At 54.5% G+C, this 19,275-nt stretch overlaps 1 protein-coding gene across 7 annotated transcripts in view; it reads right to left on the reverse strand.

Annotated features, from left to right (window-relative positions):
* MROH1 (maestro heat like repeat family member 1) overlaps positions 1-19,275 on the reverse strand; it is a 405,085-nt gene that overhangs the window by 12,509 nt on the left and 373,301 nt on the right. For 4 of the 7 annotated variants that reach the window (XM_083145075.1, XM_083145077.1, XM_083145073.1 and 1 more), the window contains 4 exons: positions 8,292-8,447; positions 8,080-8,214; positions 4,339-4,441; positions 2,252-2,317 (listed from right to left, as the gene is read on the reverse strand). In XM_083145075.1, coding sequence (XP_083001201.1) covers positions 2,252-2,317; positions 4,339-4,441; positions 8,080-8,214; positions 8,292-8,447 — 460 coding nt within the window. Of the gene's footprint in view, positions 1-2,251; positions 2,318-4,338; positions 4,442-8,009; positions 8,215-8,291; positions 8,448-19,275 lie in introns of those variants that run through there. The other 3 variants (XR_014444044.1, XM_083145076.1, XR_014444045.1) reach the window with 3 other exon arrangements.

Here is a 19,275-nt window from a genome sequence, read left to right on the forward strand (position 1 = left end):
AGAGGACACGTCAGAGGCGGGACAGGTCTCACAGGGAGAGAGAGGACACGTCAGAGGCGGGACAGGGCTCACAGGCAGCGATAGGACACATCAGAGGTGGGACAGGGCTCACAGACAGAGAGAGGACACATCAGATGCAGGACAGAGCTCACAGGCAGAGAGGGGACACGTCAGAGGAGGGACAGGGCTCACAGGCAGAGAGAGGACACATCAGAGGCAGGACAGGGCTCACAGGCAGCGATAGGACACATCAGAGGCGGGACAGGGCTCACAGGGAGAGAGAGGACACATCAGAGGCGGGACAGGGCTCACAGGCAGAGAGAGGACACGTCAGAGACAGGACAGGGCTCACAGGCAGAGAGAGGACACGTCAGAGAGAGGACAGTGCTCACAGGCAGAGAGAGGACACATCAGAGGCAGGACAGGGCTCACAGGCAGAGAGAGGACACATCAGAGGCGGGACAGGGCTCACAGGCAGAGAGAGGACACATCAGAGAGAGGACAGTGCTCACAGGCAGAGAGAGGACACATCAGAGGCAGGACAGGGCTTACAGGCAGAGAGAGGACACATCAGATGCAGGACAGGGCTCACAGACAGAGAGAGGACACGTCAGAGGCAGGCCAGGGCTCACAGGCAGAAAGAGGACACGTCAGAGGCGGGACAGGGCTCACAGGCAGCGATAGGACACGTCAGAGACAGGACAGGGCTCACAGGCAGAGAGAGGACACATCAGAGGTGGGACAGGGCTCACAGGCAGCGATAGGACACATCAGAGGCAAGACAGGGCTCACAGGCAGAGAGAGGACACATCAGCGGCAGGACAGGGCTCACAGGCAGAGAGAGGACACGTCAGAGACAGGACAGGACTCACAGGCAGAGAGGACACATCAGATGCAGGACAGGGCTCACAGGCAGCGATAGGACACATCAGAGGCGGGACAGGGCTCACAGACAGAGAGAGGACACATCAGAGGTGGGACAGGGCTCACAGGCAGCGATAGGACACATCAGAGGCAAGACAGGGCTCACAGGCAGAGAGAGGACACATCAGCGGCAGGACAGGGCTCACAGGCAGAGAGAGGACGCGTCAGAGACAGGACAGGACTCACAGGCAGAGAGGACACATCAGATGCAGGACAGGGCTCACAGGCAGCGATAGGACACATCAGAGGCGGGACAGGGCTCACAGACAGAGAGAGGACAAGTCAGAGGCGGGACAGGGCTCACAGGCAGAGAGAGGACACATCAGATGCAGGACAGGGCTCACAGCCAGAGAGAGGACACGTCAGAGGCAGGACAGGGCTCACAGGCAGAGAGAGGACACGTCAGAGGCAGGACAGGGCTCACAGGCAGCGATAGGACACATCAGAGGCGGGACAGGGCTCACAGACAGAGAGAGGACAAGTCATAGGCAGGACAGGGCTCACAGGCAGAGAGAGGACACATCAGAGGCAGGGCAGGGCTCACAGGCAGAGAGAGGACACGTCAAAGGCGGGACAGGGCTCACAGGCAGATAGGGGACATGTCAGAGGCAGGACAGGGCTCACAGGCAGAGAGAGGACACGTCAGAGGCAGGACAGGGCTCACAGGCAGAGAGAGGACATGTCAGAGGCAGGACAGGGCTCACAGGCAGAGAGAGGACACGTCAGAGGCGGGACAGGGCTCACAGGCAGCGATAGGACACGTCAGAGACAGGACAGGGCTCACAGGCAGAGAGAGGACACATCAGAGGTGGGACAGGGCTCACAGGCAGCGATAGGACACATCAGAGGCAAGACAGGGCTCACAGGCAGAGAGAGGACACATCAGCGGCAGGACAGGGCTCACAGGCAGAGAGAGGACACGTCAGAGACAGGACAGGACTCACACTCAGAGAGAACACATCAGATGCAGGACAGGGCTCACAGGCAGAGAGAGGACACGTCAGAGACAGGACAGGGCTCACAGACAGAGAGAAGACACGTCAGAGGCAGAACAGGGCTCACAGGCAGAGAGAGGACACATCAGATGCAGGACAGGGCTCACAGCCAGAGAGAGGACACGTCAGAGGCAGGACAGGGCTCACAGGCAGAGAGAGGACACGTCAGAGGCAGGACAGGGCTCACAGGCAGAGAGAGGACACGTCAGAGGCAGGACAGGGCTCACAGGCAGAGAGAGGACACGTCAGAGGCAGAACAGGGCTCACATGGAAGATGTGTTCCCCCAGATACATGTTTGGATAATTAACACACATAACATAGGAGAACTTACAGGTCACCAGATGATCTAAATCAACCAGATTACACTGATCCTTCTGCATGTGTAGCACCAGGAACCCTGCAGGGGGAGCAGAATAACTGGTCAGAGACAGATAATGTACAAACGGTGTATACCCCTATTCTCACCCTAGAGTGGGAGGGACAGGCTCTAAATATCTCACCTCCACTGTGTCACGCTGCAGTGGGAGGGGCTGGCTACATGTCTCACAGCTCCCCTGTGTCTGAGTCACCTGCAGTGGGAGGGGCTGGCTACATGTCTCACACCTCCCCTGTGTCTGAGTCATCGTGCAGTGGGAGGGGCTGGCTCAATATCTCACAGCTTCCCAGTGTCTGAGTCACCCTGCAGTGGGAGGGCTGGATCCATGTCTCACAGCTCCCCTGTATCTGTGTCACCCTGCATTGGGATGGGTTGGCTCCATGTCTCACACCTCCCCTGTGTCTGAGTCACCCTGCAGTGGGAGGGGCTGGCTCCATATCTCACACCTCCCCTGTGTCTGAGTCACCCTGCAGTGGGAGGGGCTGGCTCCATGTCTCACAGCCCCCCTGTGTCTGTCACTCTGCAGTGGGAGGGGCTGGCTCCATGTCTCACAGCCCCCCTGTATCTGTGTCACTCTGCAGCGGGAGGGGCTGGCTCCATGTCTCACAGCCCCCCCGGTGTATGTCACCCTGCAGCGGGAGGAGCTGGCTCCATGTCTCACAGCCCCCCTGTGTCTGTCACTCTGCAGTGGGAGGGGCTGGCTCCATGTCTCACAGCCCCCCTATGTCTGAGTCACCCTGCAGTGGGAGGGGCTGGCTCCATGTCTCACACCTCCCCTATGTCTGAGTCACCCTGCAGTGGGAGGGCTGGATCCATGTCTCACAGCCCCCCTGTATCTGTGTCACCCTGCAGTGGGAGGGGCTGGCTCCATGTCTCACAGCCCCCCTGTGTCTGTCACCCTGCAGTGGGAGGGGCTGGCTCCATGTCTCACAGCCCCCCTGTGTCTGTCACTCTGCAGTGGGAGGGGCTGGCTCCATGTCTCAGAGCCCCCCTGTGTCTGTCACTCTGCAGTGGGAGGGGCTGGCTCCATGTCTCAGAGCCCCCCTGTGTCTGTCACTCTGCAGTGGGAGGGGCTGGCTCCATGTCTCACAGCCCCCCTGTGTCTGTTTCACTCTGCAGTGGGAGGGGCTGGCTCCATGTCTCACAGCCCCCCTGTGTCTGTCACCCTGCAGTGGGAGCAGCTGGCTCCATGTCTCACAGCTCTGATGTATCTGTCACCCTGCAGTGGGAGGGGCTGGCTCCATGTCTCACAGCCCCCCTGTATCTGTGTCACCCTGCAGTGGGAGGGGCTGGCTCCATGTCTCACAGCCCCCCTGTGTCTGTCACCCTGCAGTGGGAGGGGCTGGATCCATGTCTCACAGCCCCCCCTGTATCTGTGTCACCCTGCAGTGGGAGGGCTGGCTCCATGTCTCACAGCCCCCCTGTATCTGTGTCACCCTGCAGTGGGAGGGGCTGGCTCCATGTCTCAAAGCACCCCTGTGTCTGTCACCCTGCAGTGGGAGGGGCTGGCTCCATGTCTCACAGCTCCCCTGTATCTGTGTCACCCTGCAGTGGGAGGGGCTGGCTCCATGTCTCACAGCCCCCCTGTGTCTGTCACTCTGCAGTGGGAGGGGCTGGCTCCATGTCTCACAGCCACCCTGTATCTGTGTCACCCTGCAGTGGGAGGGGTTGGCTCCATGTCTCACAGCCCCCCTGTATCTGTGTCACCCTGCAGTGGGAGGGTCTGGATCCATGTCTCACAGCCCCCCTGTGTCTGTGTCACCCTGCAGTGGGAGGGGCTGGCTCCATGTCTCACACCTCCCCTGTGTCTGTGTCACCCTGCAGCGGGAGGGCTGGATCCATGTCTCACAGCCCCCCTGTGTCTGTCACCCTGCAGTGGGAGGGGCTGGCTCCATGTCTCACAGCCCCCCTGTGTCTGTCACTCTGCAGTGGGAGGGGCTGGCTCCATGTCTAACAGCCCCCCTGTATCTGTGTCACCCTGCAGTGGGAGGGGCAGACTGATTATAACACGCCCTGTCAGTGACCGTGCCACGTGTACATACCTATGAACATGGGAGCAGCTGCTCGTATATCAGGCCAGATGCTCTTGAAGTAGCTGATGTTGGTCTGGACGAGACGGGAGATGACGTCGGGATAACCCTGCAACTAGAGGGAGACGTATAACAGCATTACACCCTAGTTACCCCAGTACTCCAATCCTCCCACATCCCACTGTTATCACCGCTTATTATCTGCTCCCCCAATTCTCCTGGTAGAATGTGCCACATACATGTACAGGAGAGCACGCTACATAGTATGCCACATACATGTACAGGAGAGCACGCTACATAGTATGCCACATACATGTAAAGGAGAGCACGCTACATAGTATGCCACATACATGTACAGGAGAGCACGCTACACATTATGCTACATATTCCCATGTACAGGACAGCACGCTACACGGTATGCTACATACATGTACAGGAGAGCACGCTACATTGTATGCCACATACATGTAAAGGACAGCACGCTACACAAGATGTTACACACTCCCATGTACATGAAAGCACACTACACGGTATGCTACATACATGTACAGGAGAGCACGCTACATGGTATGCTACATACATGCACAGGAGAGTACGCTACACAAGATGTTACACACTCCCATGTACATGAGAGCACACTACACGGTATGCTACATACTTGTACAGGAGAGCATGCTACATAGTATGCCACACACATGTACATGACAGCACCCTACACAATTTGTTACACACTACCATGTACATGAGAGCACACTACACGGTATGCTACATACATGTACAGGAGAGCACACGACATGGTATGCTACATACTCCCATGTACAGGAGAACATGCTATGCTGTATGATACATACTCCCATGTACATGAGAGCACACTACACGGTATGCTACATACATGTACAGGAGAACACGCTACACTGTATGCTACATACTCCCATGTACATGAGAGCACACTACACGGTATGCCTCATACATGTACAGGAGAGCACGCTACATAGTATGCCACACACATGTACATGACAGCACCCTACACAAGATGTTACACACTCCCATGTACATGAGAGCACACTACACGGTATGCTACATACATGTACAGGAGAGCACGCTATATGGTATGCTACATACTCCCATGTACAGGAGAGCACGCTACATGGTATGCTACATACATGTACAGGAAAGCACGCTACATGGTATGCTACATACATGTACAGGACAGCACGCTACATAGTATGCCACATACATGTAAAGGAGAGCACGCTACATAGTATGCCACATACATGTACAGGAGAGCACGCTACACATTATGCTACATATTCCCATGTACAGGACAGCACGCTACACGGTATGCTACATACATGTACAGGAGAGCACGCTACATTGTATGCCACATACATGTAAAGGACAGCACGCTACACAAGATGTTACACACTCCCATGTACATGAGAGCACACTACACGGTATGCTACATACATGTACAGGAGAGCACGCTACATGGTATGCTACATACATGTACAGGAGAGTACGCTACACAAGATGTTACACACTCCCATGTACATGAGAGCACACTACACGGTATGCTACATACTTGTACAGGAGAGCATGCTACATAGTATGCCACACACATGTACATGACAGCACCCTACACAAGATGTTACACACTCCCATGTACATGAGAGCACACTACACGGTATGCTACATACATGTACAGGAGAGCACACGACATGGTATGCTACATACTCCCATGTACAGGAGAACATGCTACGCTGTATGATACATACTCCCATGTACATGAGAGCACACTACATGGTATGCTACATACATGTACAGGAGAACACGCTACACTGTATGCTACATACTCCCATGTACATGAGAGCACACTACACGGTATGCCTCATACATGTACAGGAGAGCACGCTACATAGTATGCCACACACATGTACATGACAGCACCCTACACAAGATGTTACACACTCCCATGTACATGAGAGCACACTACACGGTATGCTACATACATGTACAGGAGAGCACGCTATATGGTATGCTACATACTCCCATGTACAGGAGAGCACGCTACATGGTATGCTACATACATGTACAGGAGAGCACGCTACATGGTATGCTACATACATGTACAGGACAGCACGCTACATAGTATGCCACATACATGTAAAGGAGAGCACGCTACATAGTATGCCACATACATGTACAGGAGAGCACGCTACACATTATGCTACATATTCCCATGTACAGGACAGCACGCTACACGGTATGCTACATACATGTACAGGAGAGCACGCTACATTGTATGCCACATACATGTAAAGGACAGCACGCTACACAAGATGTTACACACTCCCATGTACATGAGAGCACACTACACGGTATGCTACATACATGTACAGGAGAGCACGCTACATGGTATGCTACATACATGTACAGGAGAGTACGCTACACAAGATGTTACACACTCCCATGTACATGAGAGCACACTACACGGTATACTACATACTTGTACAGGAGAGCATGCTACATAATATGCCACACACATGTACATGACAGCACCCTACACAAGATGTTACACACTCCCATGTACATGAGAGCACACTACACGGTATGCTACATACATGTACAGGAGAGCACACGACATGGTATGCTACATACTCCCATGTACAGGAGAACATGCTACGCTGTATGATACATACTCCCATGTACATGAGAGCACACTACACGGTATGCTACATACATGTACAGGAGAACACGCTACACTGTATGCTACATACTCCCATGTACATGAGAGCACACTACACGGTATGCCTCATACATGTACAGGAGAGCACGCTACATAGTATGCCACACACATGTACATGACAGCACCCTACACAAGATGTTACACACTCCCATGTACATGAGAGCACACTACACGGTATGCTACATACATGTACAGGAGAGCACGCTATATGGTATGCTACATACTCCCATGTACAGGAGAGCACGCTACATGGTATGCTACATACATGTACAGGAGAGCACGCTACATGGTATGCTACATACTCCCATGTAAAGGAGAACATGCTACGCTGTATGATACATACTCCCATTTACATGAGAGCACACTACACTGTATGCTACATACATGTACAGGAGCGCACGCTACATGGTATGCTACATACTCCCATGTACAGGAGAGCACGCTACATGGTATGCTACATACTCCCATGTACATGAGAGCACACTACACGGTATGCTATATACATGTATAGGAGAGCACGCTACATGGTATGCTACATACTCCCATGTACAGGAGAGCTTGCTACATGGTATGCTACATACTCCCATGTACATGAGAGCACACTATACGGTATGCTACATACTCCCATGTACAGGAGAGCACGCTACACGGTATGCTACATACATGTACAGGAGAGTACGCTACACAGTATGCTACATACTCCCATGCACAGGAGAGCATGCTACACGGTATGCTACATACATGTACAGGAGCGCACGCTACACGGTATGCTACATACATGTACAGGAGAGCACGCTACACTGTATGCTACATACTCCCATGTACAGGAGAGCACACTACACGGTCATGTTAGATACTCCAATGGACAGGAGAACGTGACCACCTCTCAATGAATCAGTCCCCACCCACATCATACGGTGGCCAGGCGTGTCCTCACCAGGTGGAATTGGGATACAGGACCCCTACCTCTGATTGAGCAGCTTGGCATACATGCGTTGTGTCCTCACCAGGTGTTTGCAGACATTATTCATGAACTCCCCGTAGTGCAGGCCTCGGTCCGGGTGCAGGTGGGACAGGAACATATCCGCAAGGCTCTGGTTCTTTATATTTGGAGCACACATCTGCAGAGCAAATTTACATGCCTGAAACACAGAGAGGCCACATGTAAGTCACGGCGGTGGCTGACGTGTCTGTATCCGCACCCCATTACTACGCTCACCTTCACCACGTCCGGCTTTGGGTCCTGCAGGTGCAGAAGTAACGTCACAAGGCCATTCAGGATCTGCTCAAACAGAACCTCCTCGCTCCACCCTGAGCTGAGCCTGGCCAGGTTCCCGAACAGCATGATGGAGGCTTTACGCAGCTCTGCCTTCTCCTGAAATACCCCCGATATGTGCTGCATTAGTTACCCCGTGAGACTTGCATGTACCCGGGGGCTTCCAGCACATAGTACATAGCGCTACAGGGTCCAGATCCTCCACATCACACACAGCAAGCAGCCACCATAGCATGTACCAGGGGGCTTCCAGCACATAGTACATAGCGCTACAGGGTCCAGATCCTCCACATCACACACAGCAAGCAGCCACCATAGCATGTACCCGGGGGCTTCCAGCACATAGTACATAGCGCTACAGGGTCTAGAACCTCCACATCACACACAGCAAGCAGCCACCATAGCATGTACCAGGGGGCTTCCAGCACATAGTACATAGCGCTACAGGGTCCAGAACCTCCACATCACACACAGCAAGCAGCCACCATAGCATGTACCAGGGGGCTTCCAGCACATAGTACATAGCGCTACAGGGTCCAGATCCTCCACATCACACACAGCAAGCAGCCACCATAGCATGTACCCGGGGGCTTCCAGCACATAGTACATAGCGCTACAGGGTCTAGAACCTCCACATCACACACAGCAAGCAGCCACCATAGCATGTACCAGGGGGCTTCCAGCACATAGTACATAGCGCTACAGGGTCCAGAACCTCCAAATCACGCACAGCAGGCAGCCACCATAGCATGTACCCGGGGGGCTTCCAGCACATAGTACATAGCGCTACAGGGGCCAGAACCTCCACATCACACACAGCAAGCATCCACCATAGCATGTACCCGTGGGCTTCCAGCACATAGTACATAGCGCAACAGGGTCCAGAACCTTCACATCACACATAGCAAGCAGCCATCATAGCATGTACCCGGGGGCTTCCAGCACATAGTACATAGCGCTACAGGGTCCAGAACCTCCACATCACACACAGCAAGCAGCCACCATAGCATGTACCCGGGGGCTTCCAGCATATAGTACATAGCGCTACAGGGTCCAGAACCTCCACATCACACATAGCAAGCAGCCACCATAGCATGTACCCAGGGGCTTCCAGCACATAGTACATAGCGCTACGTGGTCCAGAACCTCCACATCACACACAGCAAGCATTCACCATAGCATGTGCCCGGGGGCTTCCAGCACATAGTACATAGTGCTACAGGGTCCAGAACCTCCACATCACACATAGCAAGCAGCCACCATAGCATGTACCCGGGGGCTTCCAGCACATAGTACATAGCGCTACAGGGTCCAGAACCTCCACATCACACACAGCAAGCAGCCACCATAGCATGTGCCCGGGGGCTTCCAGCATATAGTACATAGCGCTACAGGGTCCAGAACCTCCACATCACACATAGCAAGCAGCCATCATAGCATGTGCCCGGAGGCTTCCAGCACATAGTACATAGCGCTACAGGGTCCAGAACCTCCACATCACACACAGCAAGCAGCCACCATAGCATGTGCCCGGGGGCTTCCAGCACATAGTACATAGCGCTACAGGGTCCAGAACCTCCACATCACACACAGCAAGCAGCAACCATAGCATGTACCCGGGGGCTTCCAGCACATAGTACATAGCGCTACGTGGTCCAGAACCTCCACATCACACACAGCAAGCAGCCACCATAGCATGTACCCGGGGGCTTCCAGCACATAGTACATAGCACTACAGGGTCCAGAACCTCCACATCACACACAGCAGGCATCCACCATAGCATGTGCCCGGGAGCTTCCAGCACATAGTACATAGCGCAACAGGGTCCAGAACCTCCACATCACACACAGCAAGCAGCCACCATAGCATGTACCCGGGGGCTTCCAGCACATAGTACATAGCGCTACGGGGTCGAGAACCTCCACATCACACACAGCAGGCAGCCACCATAGCATGTACCCGGGGGCTTCCAGCACATAGTACATAGCGCTACAGGGTCCAGAACCTCCACATCACACTCACAGCAAGCAGCCACCATAGCATGTTCCCGGGGGGCTTCCAGCACATAGTACATAGCGCTACAGGGTCCAGAACCTCCACATCACACACAGCAAGCATCCACCATAGCATGTACCCGGGGGCTTCCAGCACATAGTACATAGCGCTACAGGGTCCAGAACCTCCACATCACACACAGCAGGCAGCCACCATAGCATGTACCCGGGGGCTTCCAGCACATAGTACATAGCGCTACAGGGTCCAGAACCTCCACATCACACACAGCAGGCATCCACCATAGCATGTACCCGGGGGCTTCCAGCACATAGTACATAGCGCTACAGGGTCCAAAACCTCCACATCACACACAGCAAGCAGCCACCATAGCATGTACCCGGGGGCTTCCAGCACATAGTACATAGCGCTGCTACAGGGTCCAGATCCTCCACATCACACACAGCAAGCAGCCACCATAGCATGTACCCGGGGGGCTTCCAGCACATAGTACATAGCGCTGCTACAGGGTCCAGATCCTCCACATCACACATAGCAAGCAGCCACCATAGCATGTACCCGGGGGCTTCCAGCACATAGTGCTACAGGGTCCAGAACCTCCACATCACACATAGCAAGCAGCCACCATAGCATGTACCCGGGGGCTTCCAGCACATAGTACATAGCGCTATAGGGTCCAGAACGTCCAAATCACACACAGCAAGCAGCCACCATAGCATGTACCCAGGGGCTTCCAGCACATAGTACATAGCGCTACAGGGTCCAGAACCTCCACATCACACATAGCAAGCAGCCACCATAGCATGTACCCGGGGGCTTCCAGCACATAGTACATAGCGCTATAGGGTCCAGAACCTCCACATCACACACAGCAAGCAGCCACCATAGCATGTACCCGGGGGCTTCCAGCACATAGTACATAGCGCTATAGGGTCCAGATCCTCCACATCACACACAGCAAGCAGCCACCATAGCATGTACCCGGGGGCTTCCAGCACATAGTACACAGCGCTACAGGGTCCAGAACCTCCACATCACACACAGCAGGCATCCACCATAGCATGTACCCGGGGGCTTATAGCACATAGTACATAGCGCTACAGGGTCCAGATCCTCCACATCACACACAGCAAGCAGCCACCATAGCATGTACCCGGGGGCTTTCAGCATATAGTACATAGCGCTACAGGGTCCAGAACCTCCACATCACACACAGCTAACAGCCACCATAGCATGTGCCCGGGGGGTTCCAGTACATAGCGCTACAGGGTCCAGATCCTCCACATCACACACAGCAAGCAGCCACCATAGCATGTTCCCGGGAGCTTCCAGCACATAGTACACAGCGCTACAGGGTCCAGATCCTCCACATCACACACAGCAAGCATCCACCATAGCATGTACCCGGGGGCTTCCAGCATATAGTACATAGCGCAACAGGGTCCAGAACCTCCACATCACACATAGCAAGCAGCCAAAATAGCATGTACCCGGGGGCTTCCAGCACATAGCACATAGCGCTACAGGGTCCAGAACCTCCACATCACACATAGCAAGCAGCCACCATAGCATGTACCCGGGGGCTTCCAGCACATAGTACATAGCACTACAGGGTCCAGAACCTCCACATCACACACAGCAAGCAGCCACCATAGCATGTACCCGGGGGCTTCCAGCACATAGTACATAGCGCTACAGGGTCCAGATCCTCCACATCACACACAGCAAGCATCCACCATAGCATGTACCCGGGGGCTTCCAGCACATAGTACATAGCGCAACAGGGTCCAGAACCTCCACATCACACACAGCAAGCAGCCACCATAGCATGTGCCCGGGGGCTTCCAGCACACAGTACATAGCGCAGCTACAGGGTCCAGAACCTCCACATCACACACAGCAAGCAGCCACCATAGCATGTACCCGGGGGCTTCCAGCATATAGTACATAGCGCTACAGGGTCCAGAACCTCCACATCACACACAGCAAGCAGCCAGCATATCATGTACCCGGGGCTTCCAGCACATAGTACATAGCGCTACAGGGTCCAGAACCTCCACATCACACACAGCAAGCAGCCACCATAGCATGTACCCGGGGCTTCCAGCACATAGTACACAGCGCTACAGGGTCCAGAACCTCCACATCACACACAGCAAGCAGCCACCATAGCATGTACCCGGGGGCTTCCAGCATATAGTACATAGCGCTACAGGGTCCAGAACCTCCACATCACACACAGCAAGCAGCCACCATAGCATGTTCCCGGGGGCTTCCAGCACATAGTACATAGCGCTACAGGGTCCAGAACCTCCACATCACACACAACAAGCAGCCACCATAGCATGTACCCGGGGGCTTCCAGCACATAGTACATAGCGCTACAGGGTCCAGAACCTCCACATCACACACAGCAAGCAGCCACCATAGCATGTACCCGGGGGCTTCCAGCACATAGTACATAGCGCTACAGGGTCCAGAACCTCCACATCACACACAGCAAGCAGCCACCATATCATGTACCCGGGGTTTCCAGCACATAGTACATAGCCCTACAGGGTCCAGAACCTCCACATCACACACAGCAGGCATCTACCATAGCATGTACCCGGGGGCTTATAGCACATAGTACACAGCGCAACAGGGTCCAGATCCTTCACATCACACACAGCAAGCAGCCACCATAGCATGTGCCCGGGGGCTTCCAGCACATAGTACATAGCGCTACAGGGTCCAGATCCTCCACATCACACACAGCAAGCAGCCACCATAGCATGTGCCCAGCGGCTTCCAGCACATAGTACATAGCGCTACAGGGTCCAGAACCTCCACATCACACACAGCAAGCATCCACCATAGCATGTACCCGGGGGCTTCCAGCACATAGTACACAGCGCTACAGGGTCCAGAACCTCCACATCACACACAGCAAGCATCCACCATAGCATGTTCCCGGGGGCTTCCAGCACATAGTACATAGCGCTACAGGGTCCAGAACCTCCACATCACACAAAGCAGGCATCCAACATAGCATGTACCCGGGGGCTTCCAGCAAATAGTACATAGCGCTACAGGGTCCAGAACCTCCACATCACACACAGCAAGCAGCCACCATAGCATGTGCCCGGGGGCTTCCTGCACATAGTACATAGCACTACAGGGTCCAGAACCTCCAAATTACGCACAGCAGGCAGCCACCATAGCATGTACCCGGGGGGCTTCCAGCACATAGTACATAGCGCTACAGGGTCCAGATCCTCCACATCACACACAGCAAGCAGCCACCATAGCATGTTCCCGGGGGCTTCCAGCACATAGTACATAGCGCTAAAGGGTCCAGAACCTCCACATCACACACAGCAAGCAGCCACCATAGCATGTGCCCGGGGGCTTCCAGCACATAGTACTTAGCGCTACGTGGTCCAGAACCTCCACATCACACACAGCAAGCAGCCACCATAGCATGTACCCGGGGGGTTCCAGCACATAGTACATAGCGCTACAGGGTCCAGAACCTCCACATCACACACAGCAAGCATCCACCATAGCATGTGCCCGGGGGCTTCCAGCACATAGTACATAGCGCTACAGGGTCCAGAACCTCCACATCACACACAGCAAGCAGCCACCATAGCATGTGCCCGGGGGCTTCCAGCACATATCGCTACAGGGTCCAGAACCTCCACATCACACACAGCAAGCATCCACCATAGCATGTGCCTGGGGGCTTCCAGCACATAGTACATAGCGCTACAGGGTCCAGAACCTCCACATCACACACAGCAAGCATCCACCATAGCATGTACCCGGGGGCTTCCAGCACATAGTACATAGCGCTACAGGGTCAAGATCCTCCACATCACACACAGCAAGCATCCACCATAGCATGTGCCCGGGGGCTTCCAGCACATAGTACATAGCGCTACAGGGTCAAGATCCTCCACATCACACACAGCAAGCAGCCACTATAGCATGTACCCGGGGGCTTATAGCACATAGTACACAGCGCAACTGGGTCCAGATCCTTCACATCACACACAGCAAGCAGCCACCATAGCATGTGCCCGGGGGCTTCCAGCACATAGTACATAGCGCTACAGGGTCCAGATCCTCCACATCAAACACAGCAGGCATCCACCATAGCATGTACCCGGGGGCTTATAGCACATAGTACACAGCGCAACAGGGTCCAGATCCTTCACATCACACACAGCAAGCAGCCACCATAGCATGTGCCCGGGGGCTTCCAGCACATAGTACATAGCGCTACAGGGTCCAGATCCTCCACATCACACACAGCAAGCAGCCACCATAGCATGTGCCCAGCGGCTTCCAGCACATAGTACATAGCGCTACAGGGTCCAGAACCTCCACATCACACACAGCAAGCATCCACCATAGCATGTACCCGGGGGCTTCCAGCACATAGTACACAGCGCTACAGGGTCCAGAACCTCCACATCACACACAGCAAGCATCCACCATAGCATGTTCCCGGGGGCTTCCAGCACATAGTACATAGCGCTACAGGGTCCAGAACCTCCACATCACACAAAGCAGGCATCCACCATAGCATGTACCCGGGGGCTTCCAGCACATAGTACATAGCGCTACAGGGTCCAGAACCTCCACATCACACACAGCAAGCAGCCACCATAGCATGTGCCCGGGGGCTTCCAGCACATAGTACATAGCGCTACAGGGTCCAGAACCTCCAAATCACGCACAGCAGGCAGCCACCATAGCATGTACCCGGAGGGCTTCCAGCACATAGTACATAGCGCTACAGGGTCCAGATCCTCCACATCACACACACAGCAAGCAGCCACCATAGCATGTACCCGGGGGCTTCCAGCACATAGCACATAGCGCTACAGGGTCCAGAACCTCCACATCACACACAGCAAGCAGCCATCATAGCATGTTCCCGGGGGCTTCCAGCACATAGTACATAGCGCTAAAGGGTCCAGAACCTCCACATCACACACAGCAAGCAGCCACCATAGCATGTGCCCGAGGGCTTCCAGCACATAGTACATAGCGCTACGTGGTCCAGAACCTCCACATCACACACAGCAAGCAGCCACCATAGCATGTACCCGGGGGGTTCCAGCACATAGTACATAGTGCTACAGGGTCCAGAACCTCCACATCATACATAGCAAGCAGCCACCATAGCATGTACCTGGGGGCTTCCAGCACATAATACATAGTGCTACAGGGTCCAGAACCTCCACATCACACATAGCAAGCAGCCACCATAGCATGTACCCGGGGGCTTCCAGCACATAGTACATAGCGCTACAGGGTCCAGAACCTCCACATCACACACAGCAAGCATCCACCATAGCATGTACCCGGGGGCTTCCAGCACATAGTACACAGCGCTACAGGGTCCAGAACCTCCACATCACACACAGCAAGCATCCACCATAGCATGTTCCCGGGGGCTTCCAGCACATAGTACATAGCGCTACAGGGTCCAGAACCTCCACATCACACAAAGCAGGCATCCACCATAGCATGTACCCGGGGGCTTCCAGCACATAGTACATAGCGCTACAGGGTCCAGAACCTCCACATCACACACAGCAAGCAGCCACCATAGCATGTGCCCGGGGGCTTCCAGCACATAGTACATAGCGCTACAGGGTCCAGAACCTCCAAATCACGCACAGCAGGCAGCCACCATAGCATGTACCCGGGGGGCTTCCAGCACATAGTACATAGCGCTACAGGGTCCAGATCCTCCACATCACACACAGCAAGCAGCCACCATAGCATGTACACGGGGGCTTCCAGCACATAGCACATACCGCTACAGGGTCCAGAACCTCCACATCACACACAGCAAGCAGCCATCATAGCATGTTCCCGGGGGCTTCCAGCACATAGTACATAGCGCTAAAGGGTCCAGAACCTCCACATCACACACAGCAAGCAGCCACCATAGCATGTGCCCGGGGGCTTCCAGCACATAGTACATAGCGCTACGTGGTCCAGAACCTCCACATCACACACAGCAAGCAGCCACCATAGCATGTACCCGGGGGGTTCCAGCACATAGTACATAGTGCTACAGGGTCCAGAACCTCCACATCATACATAGCAAGCAGCCACCATAGCATGTACCTGGGGGCTTCCAGCACATAATACATAGTGCTACAGGGTCCAGAACCTCCACATCACACATAGCAAGCAGCCACCATAGCATTTACCCGGGGGCTACCAGCACATAGTACATAGCGCTACAGGGTCCAGAACCTCCACATCACACACAGCAAGCATCCACCATAGCATGTGCCCGGGGGCTTCCAGCACATAGTACATAGCGCTACAGGGTCCAGAACCTCCACATCACACACAGCAAGCAGCCACCATAGCATGTGCCCGGGGGCTTCCAGCACATAGCGCTACAGGGTCCAGAACCTCCACATCACACACAGCAAGCATCCACCATAGCATGTGCCTGGGGGCTTCCAGCACATAGTACATAGCGCTACAGGGTCCAGAACCTCCACATCACACACAGCAAGCAGCCACCATAGCATGTGCCCGGGGGCTTCCAGCACATAGCGCTACAGGGTCCAGAACCTCCACATCACACACAGCAAGCATCCACCATAGCATGTGCCTGGGGGCTTCCAGCACATAGTACATAGCGCTACAGGGTCTAGAACCTCCACATCACACACAGCAGGCAGCCACCATAGCATGTGCCCGGGGGCTTCCAGCACATAGTACATAGCACTACAGGGTCAAGATCCTCCACATCACACACAGCAAGCAGCCACCATAGCATGTACCCGTAGGCTTCCAGCACATAGTACATAGCGCTACAGGGTCCAGAACCTCCACACCACACTTAGCAAGCAGCCACCATAGCATGTTCCCGGGGGCTTCCAGCACATAGTACATAGCGCTACAGGGTCCAGATCCTCCACATCACACACAGTAAGCATCCACCATAGCATGTACCAGGGGGCTTCCAGCACATAGTACATAGCGCTACGTGGTCCAGAACCTCCACATCACACACAGCAAGCAGCCACCATAGCCACCAGCACATAGTACATAGCGCTACAGGGTCCAGAACCTCCAAATCACGCACAGCAGGCAGCCACCATAGCATGTACCCGGGGGGCTTCCAGCACATAGTACATAGCGCTACAGGGTCCAGATCCTCCACATCACACACAGCAAGCAGCCACCATAGCATGTACCCGGGGGCTTCCAGCACATAGCACATAGCGCTACAGTGTCCAGAACCTCCACATCACACACAGCAAGCAGCCATCATAGCATGTTCCCGGGGGCTTCCAGCACATAGTACAAAGCGCTACAGGGTCCAGAACCTCCACATCACACACAGCAAGCAGCCACCATAGCATGTGCCCGGGGGCTTCCAGCACATAGTACATAGCGCTACGTGGTCCAGAACCTCCACAACACACACAGCAAGCAGCCACCATAGCATGTACCCGGGGGGTTCCAGCACATAGTACATAGTGCTACAGGGTCCAGAACCTCCACATCACACATAGCAAGCAGCCAACATAGCATGTACCTGGGGGCTTCCAGCACATAGTACATAGTGCTACAGGGTCCAGAACCTCCACATCACACATAGCAAGCAGCCACCATAGCATGTACCCGGGGGCTTCCAGCACATAGTACATAGCGCTACAGGGTCCAGAACCTCCACATCACACACAGCAAGCATCCACTATAGCATGTGCCCGGGGGCTTCCAGCACATAGTGCTACAGGGTCCAGAACCTCCACATCACACACAGCAAGCAGCCACCATAGCATGTACCCGGGGGCTTCCAGCACATAGCGCTACAGGGTCCAGAACCTCCACATCACACACAGCAAGCATCCACCATAGCATGTGCCTGGGGGCTTCCAGCACATAGTACATAGCGCTACAGGGTCCAGAACCTCCACATCACACACAGCAAGCATCCACCATAGCATGTACCCGGGGGCTTCCAGCACATAGTACATAGCACTACAGGGTCCAGAACCTCCACATCACACACAGCAAGCAGCCACCATAGCATGTGCCCGGGGGCTTCCAGCACATAGCGCTACAGGGTCCAGAACCTCCACATCACACACAGCAAGCATCCACCATAGCATGTGCCTGGGGGCTTCCAGCACATAGTACATAGCGCTACAGGGTCTAGAACCTCCACATCACACACAGCAGGCAGCCACCATAGCATGTGCTCGGGGGCTTCCAGCACATAGTACATAGCGCTACAGGGTCAAGATTCTCCACATCACACACAGCAAGCAGCCACCATAGCATGTACCCGGGGGCTTCCAGCACCTAGTACATAGCGCTACAGGATCCAGAACCTCCACACCACACACAGCAAGCAGCCACCATAGCATGTTCCCGGGGGCTTCCAGCACATAGTGCTACAGGGTCCAGATCCTCCACATCACACACAGTAAGCATCCACCATAGCATGTACCAGGGGGCTTCCAGCACATAGTACATAGCGCTACGTGGTCCAGAACCTCCACATCACACACAGCAAGCAGCCACCATAGCATGTGCTCGGGGGCTTCCAGCACATAGTACATAGCGCTACAGGGTCCAGAACCTTCACATCACACACAGCAGGCAGCCACCATAGCATGTGCCCGGGGGCTTCCAGCACATAGTACATAGCGCTACAGGGTCCAGATCCTTCACATCACACACAGCAAGCAGCCACCATAGCATGTACCCGGGGCTTCCAGCACATAGTACATAGCGCTACGTGGTCCAGAACCTCCACATCACACACAGCAAGCAGCCACCATAGCATGTACCCGGGGGCTTCCAGCACATAGTACACAGCGCTACAGGGTCCAGAACCTTCACATCACACACAGCAAGCAGCCATCATAGCATATA

This window comes from Crinia signifera, chromosome 5 (assembly GCF_055691185.1).
Source record: "Crinia signifera chromosome 5, ASM5569118v1, whole genome shotgun sequence".
In the NCBI taxonomy this organism is placed as follows: Eukaryota; Metazoa; Chordata; class Amphibia; order Anura; family Myobatrachidae; genus Crinia; species Crinia signifera.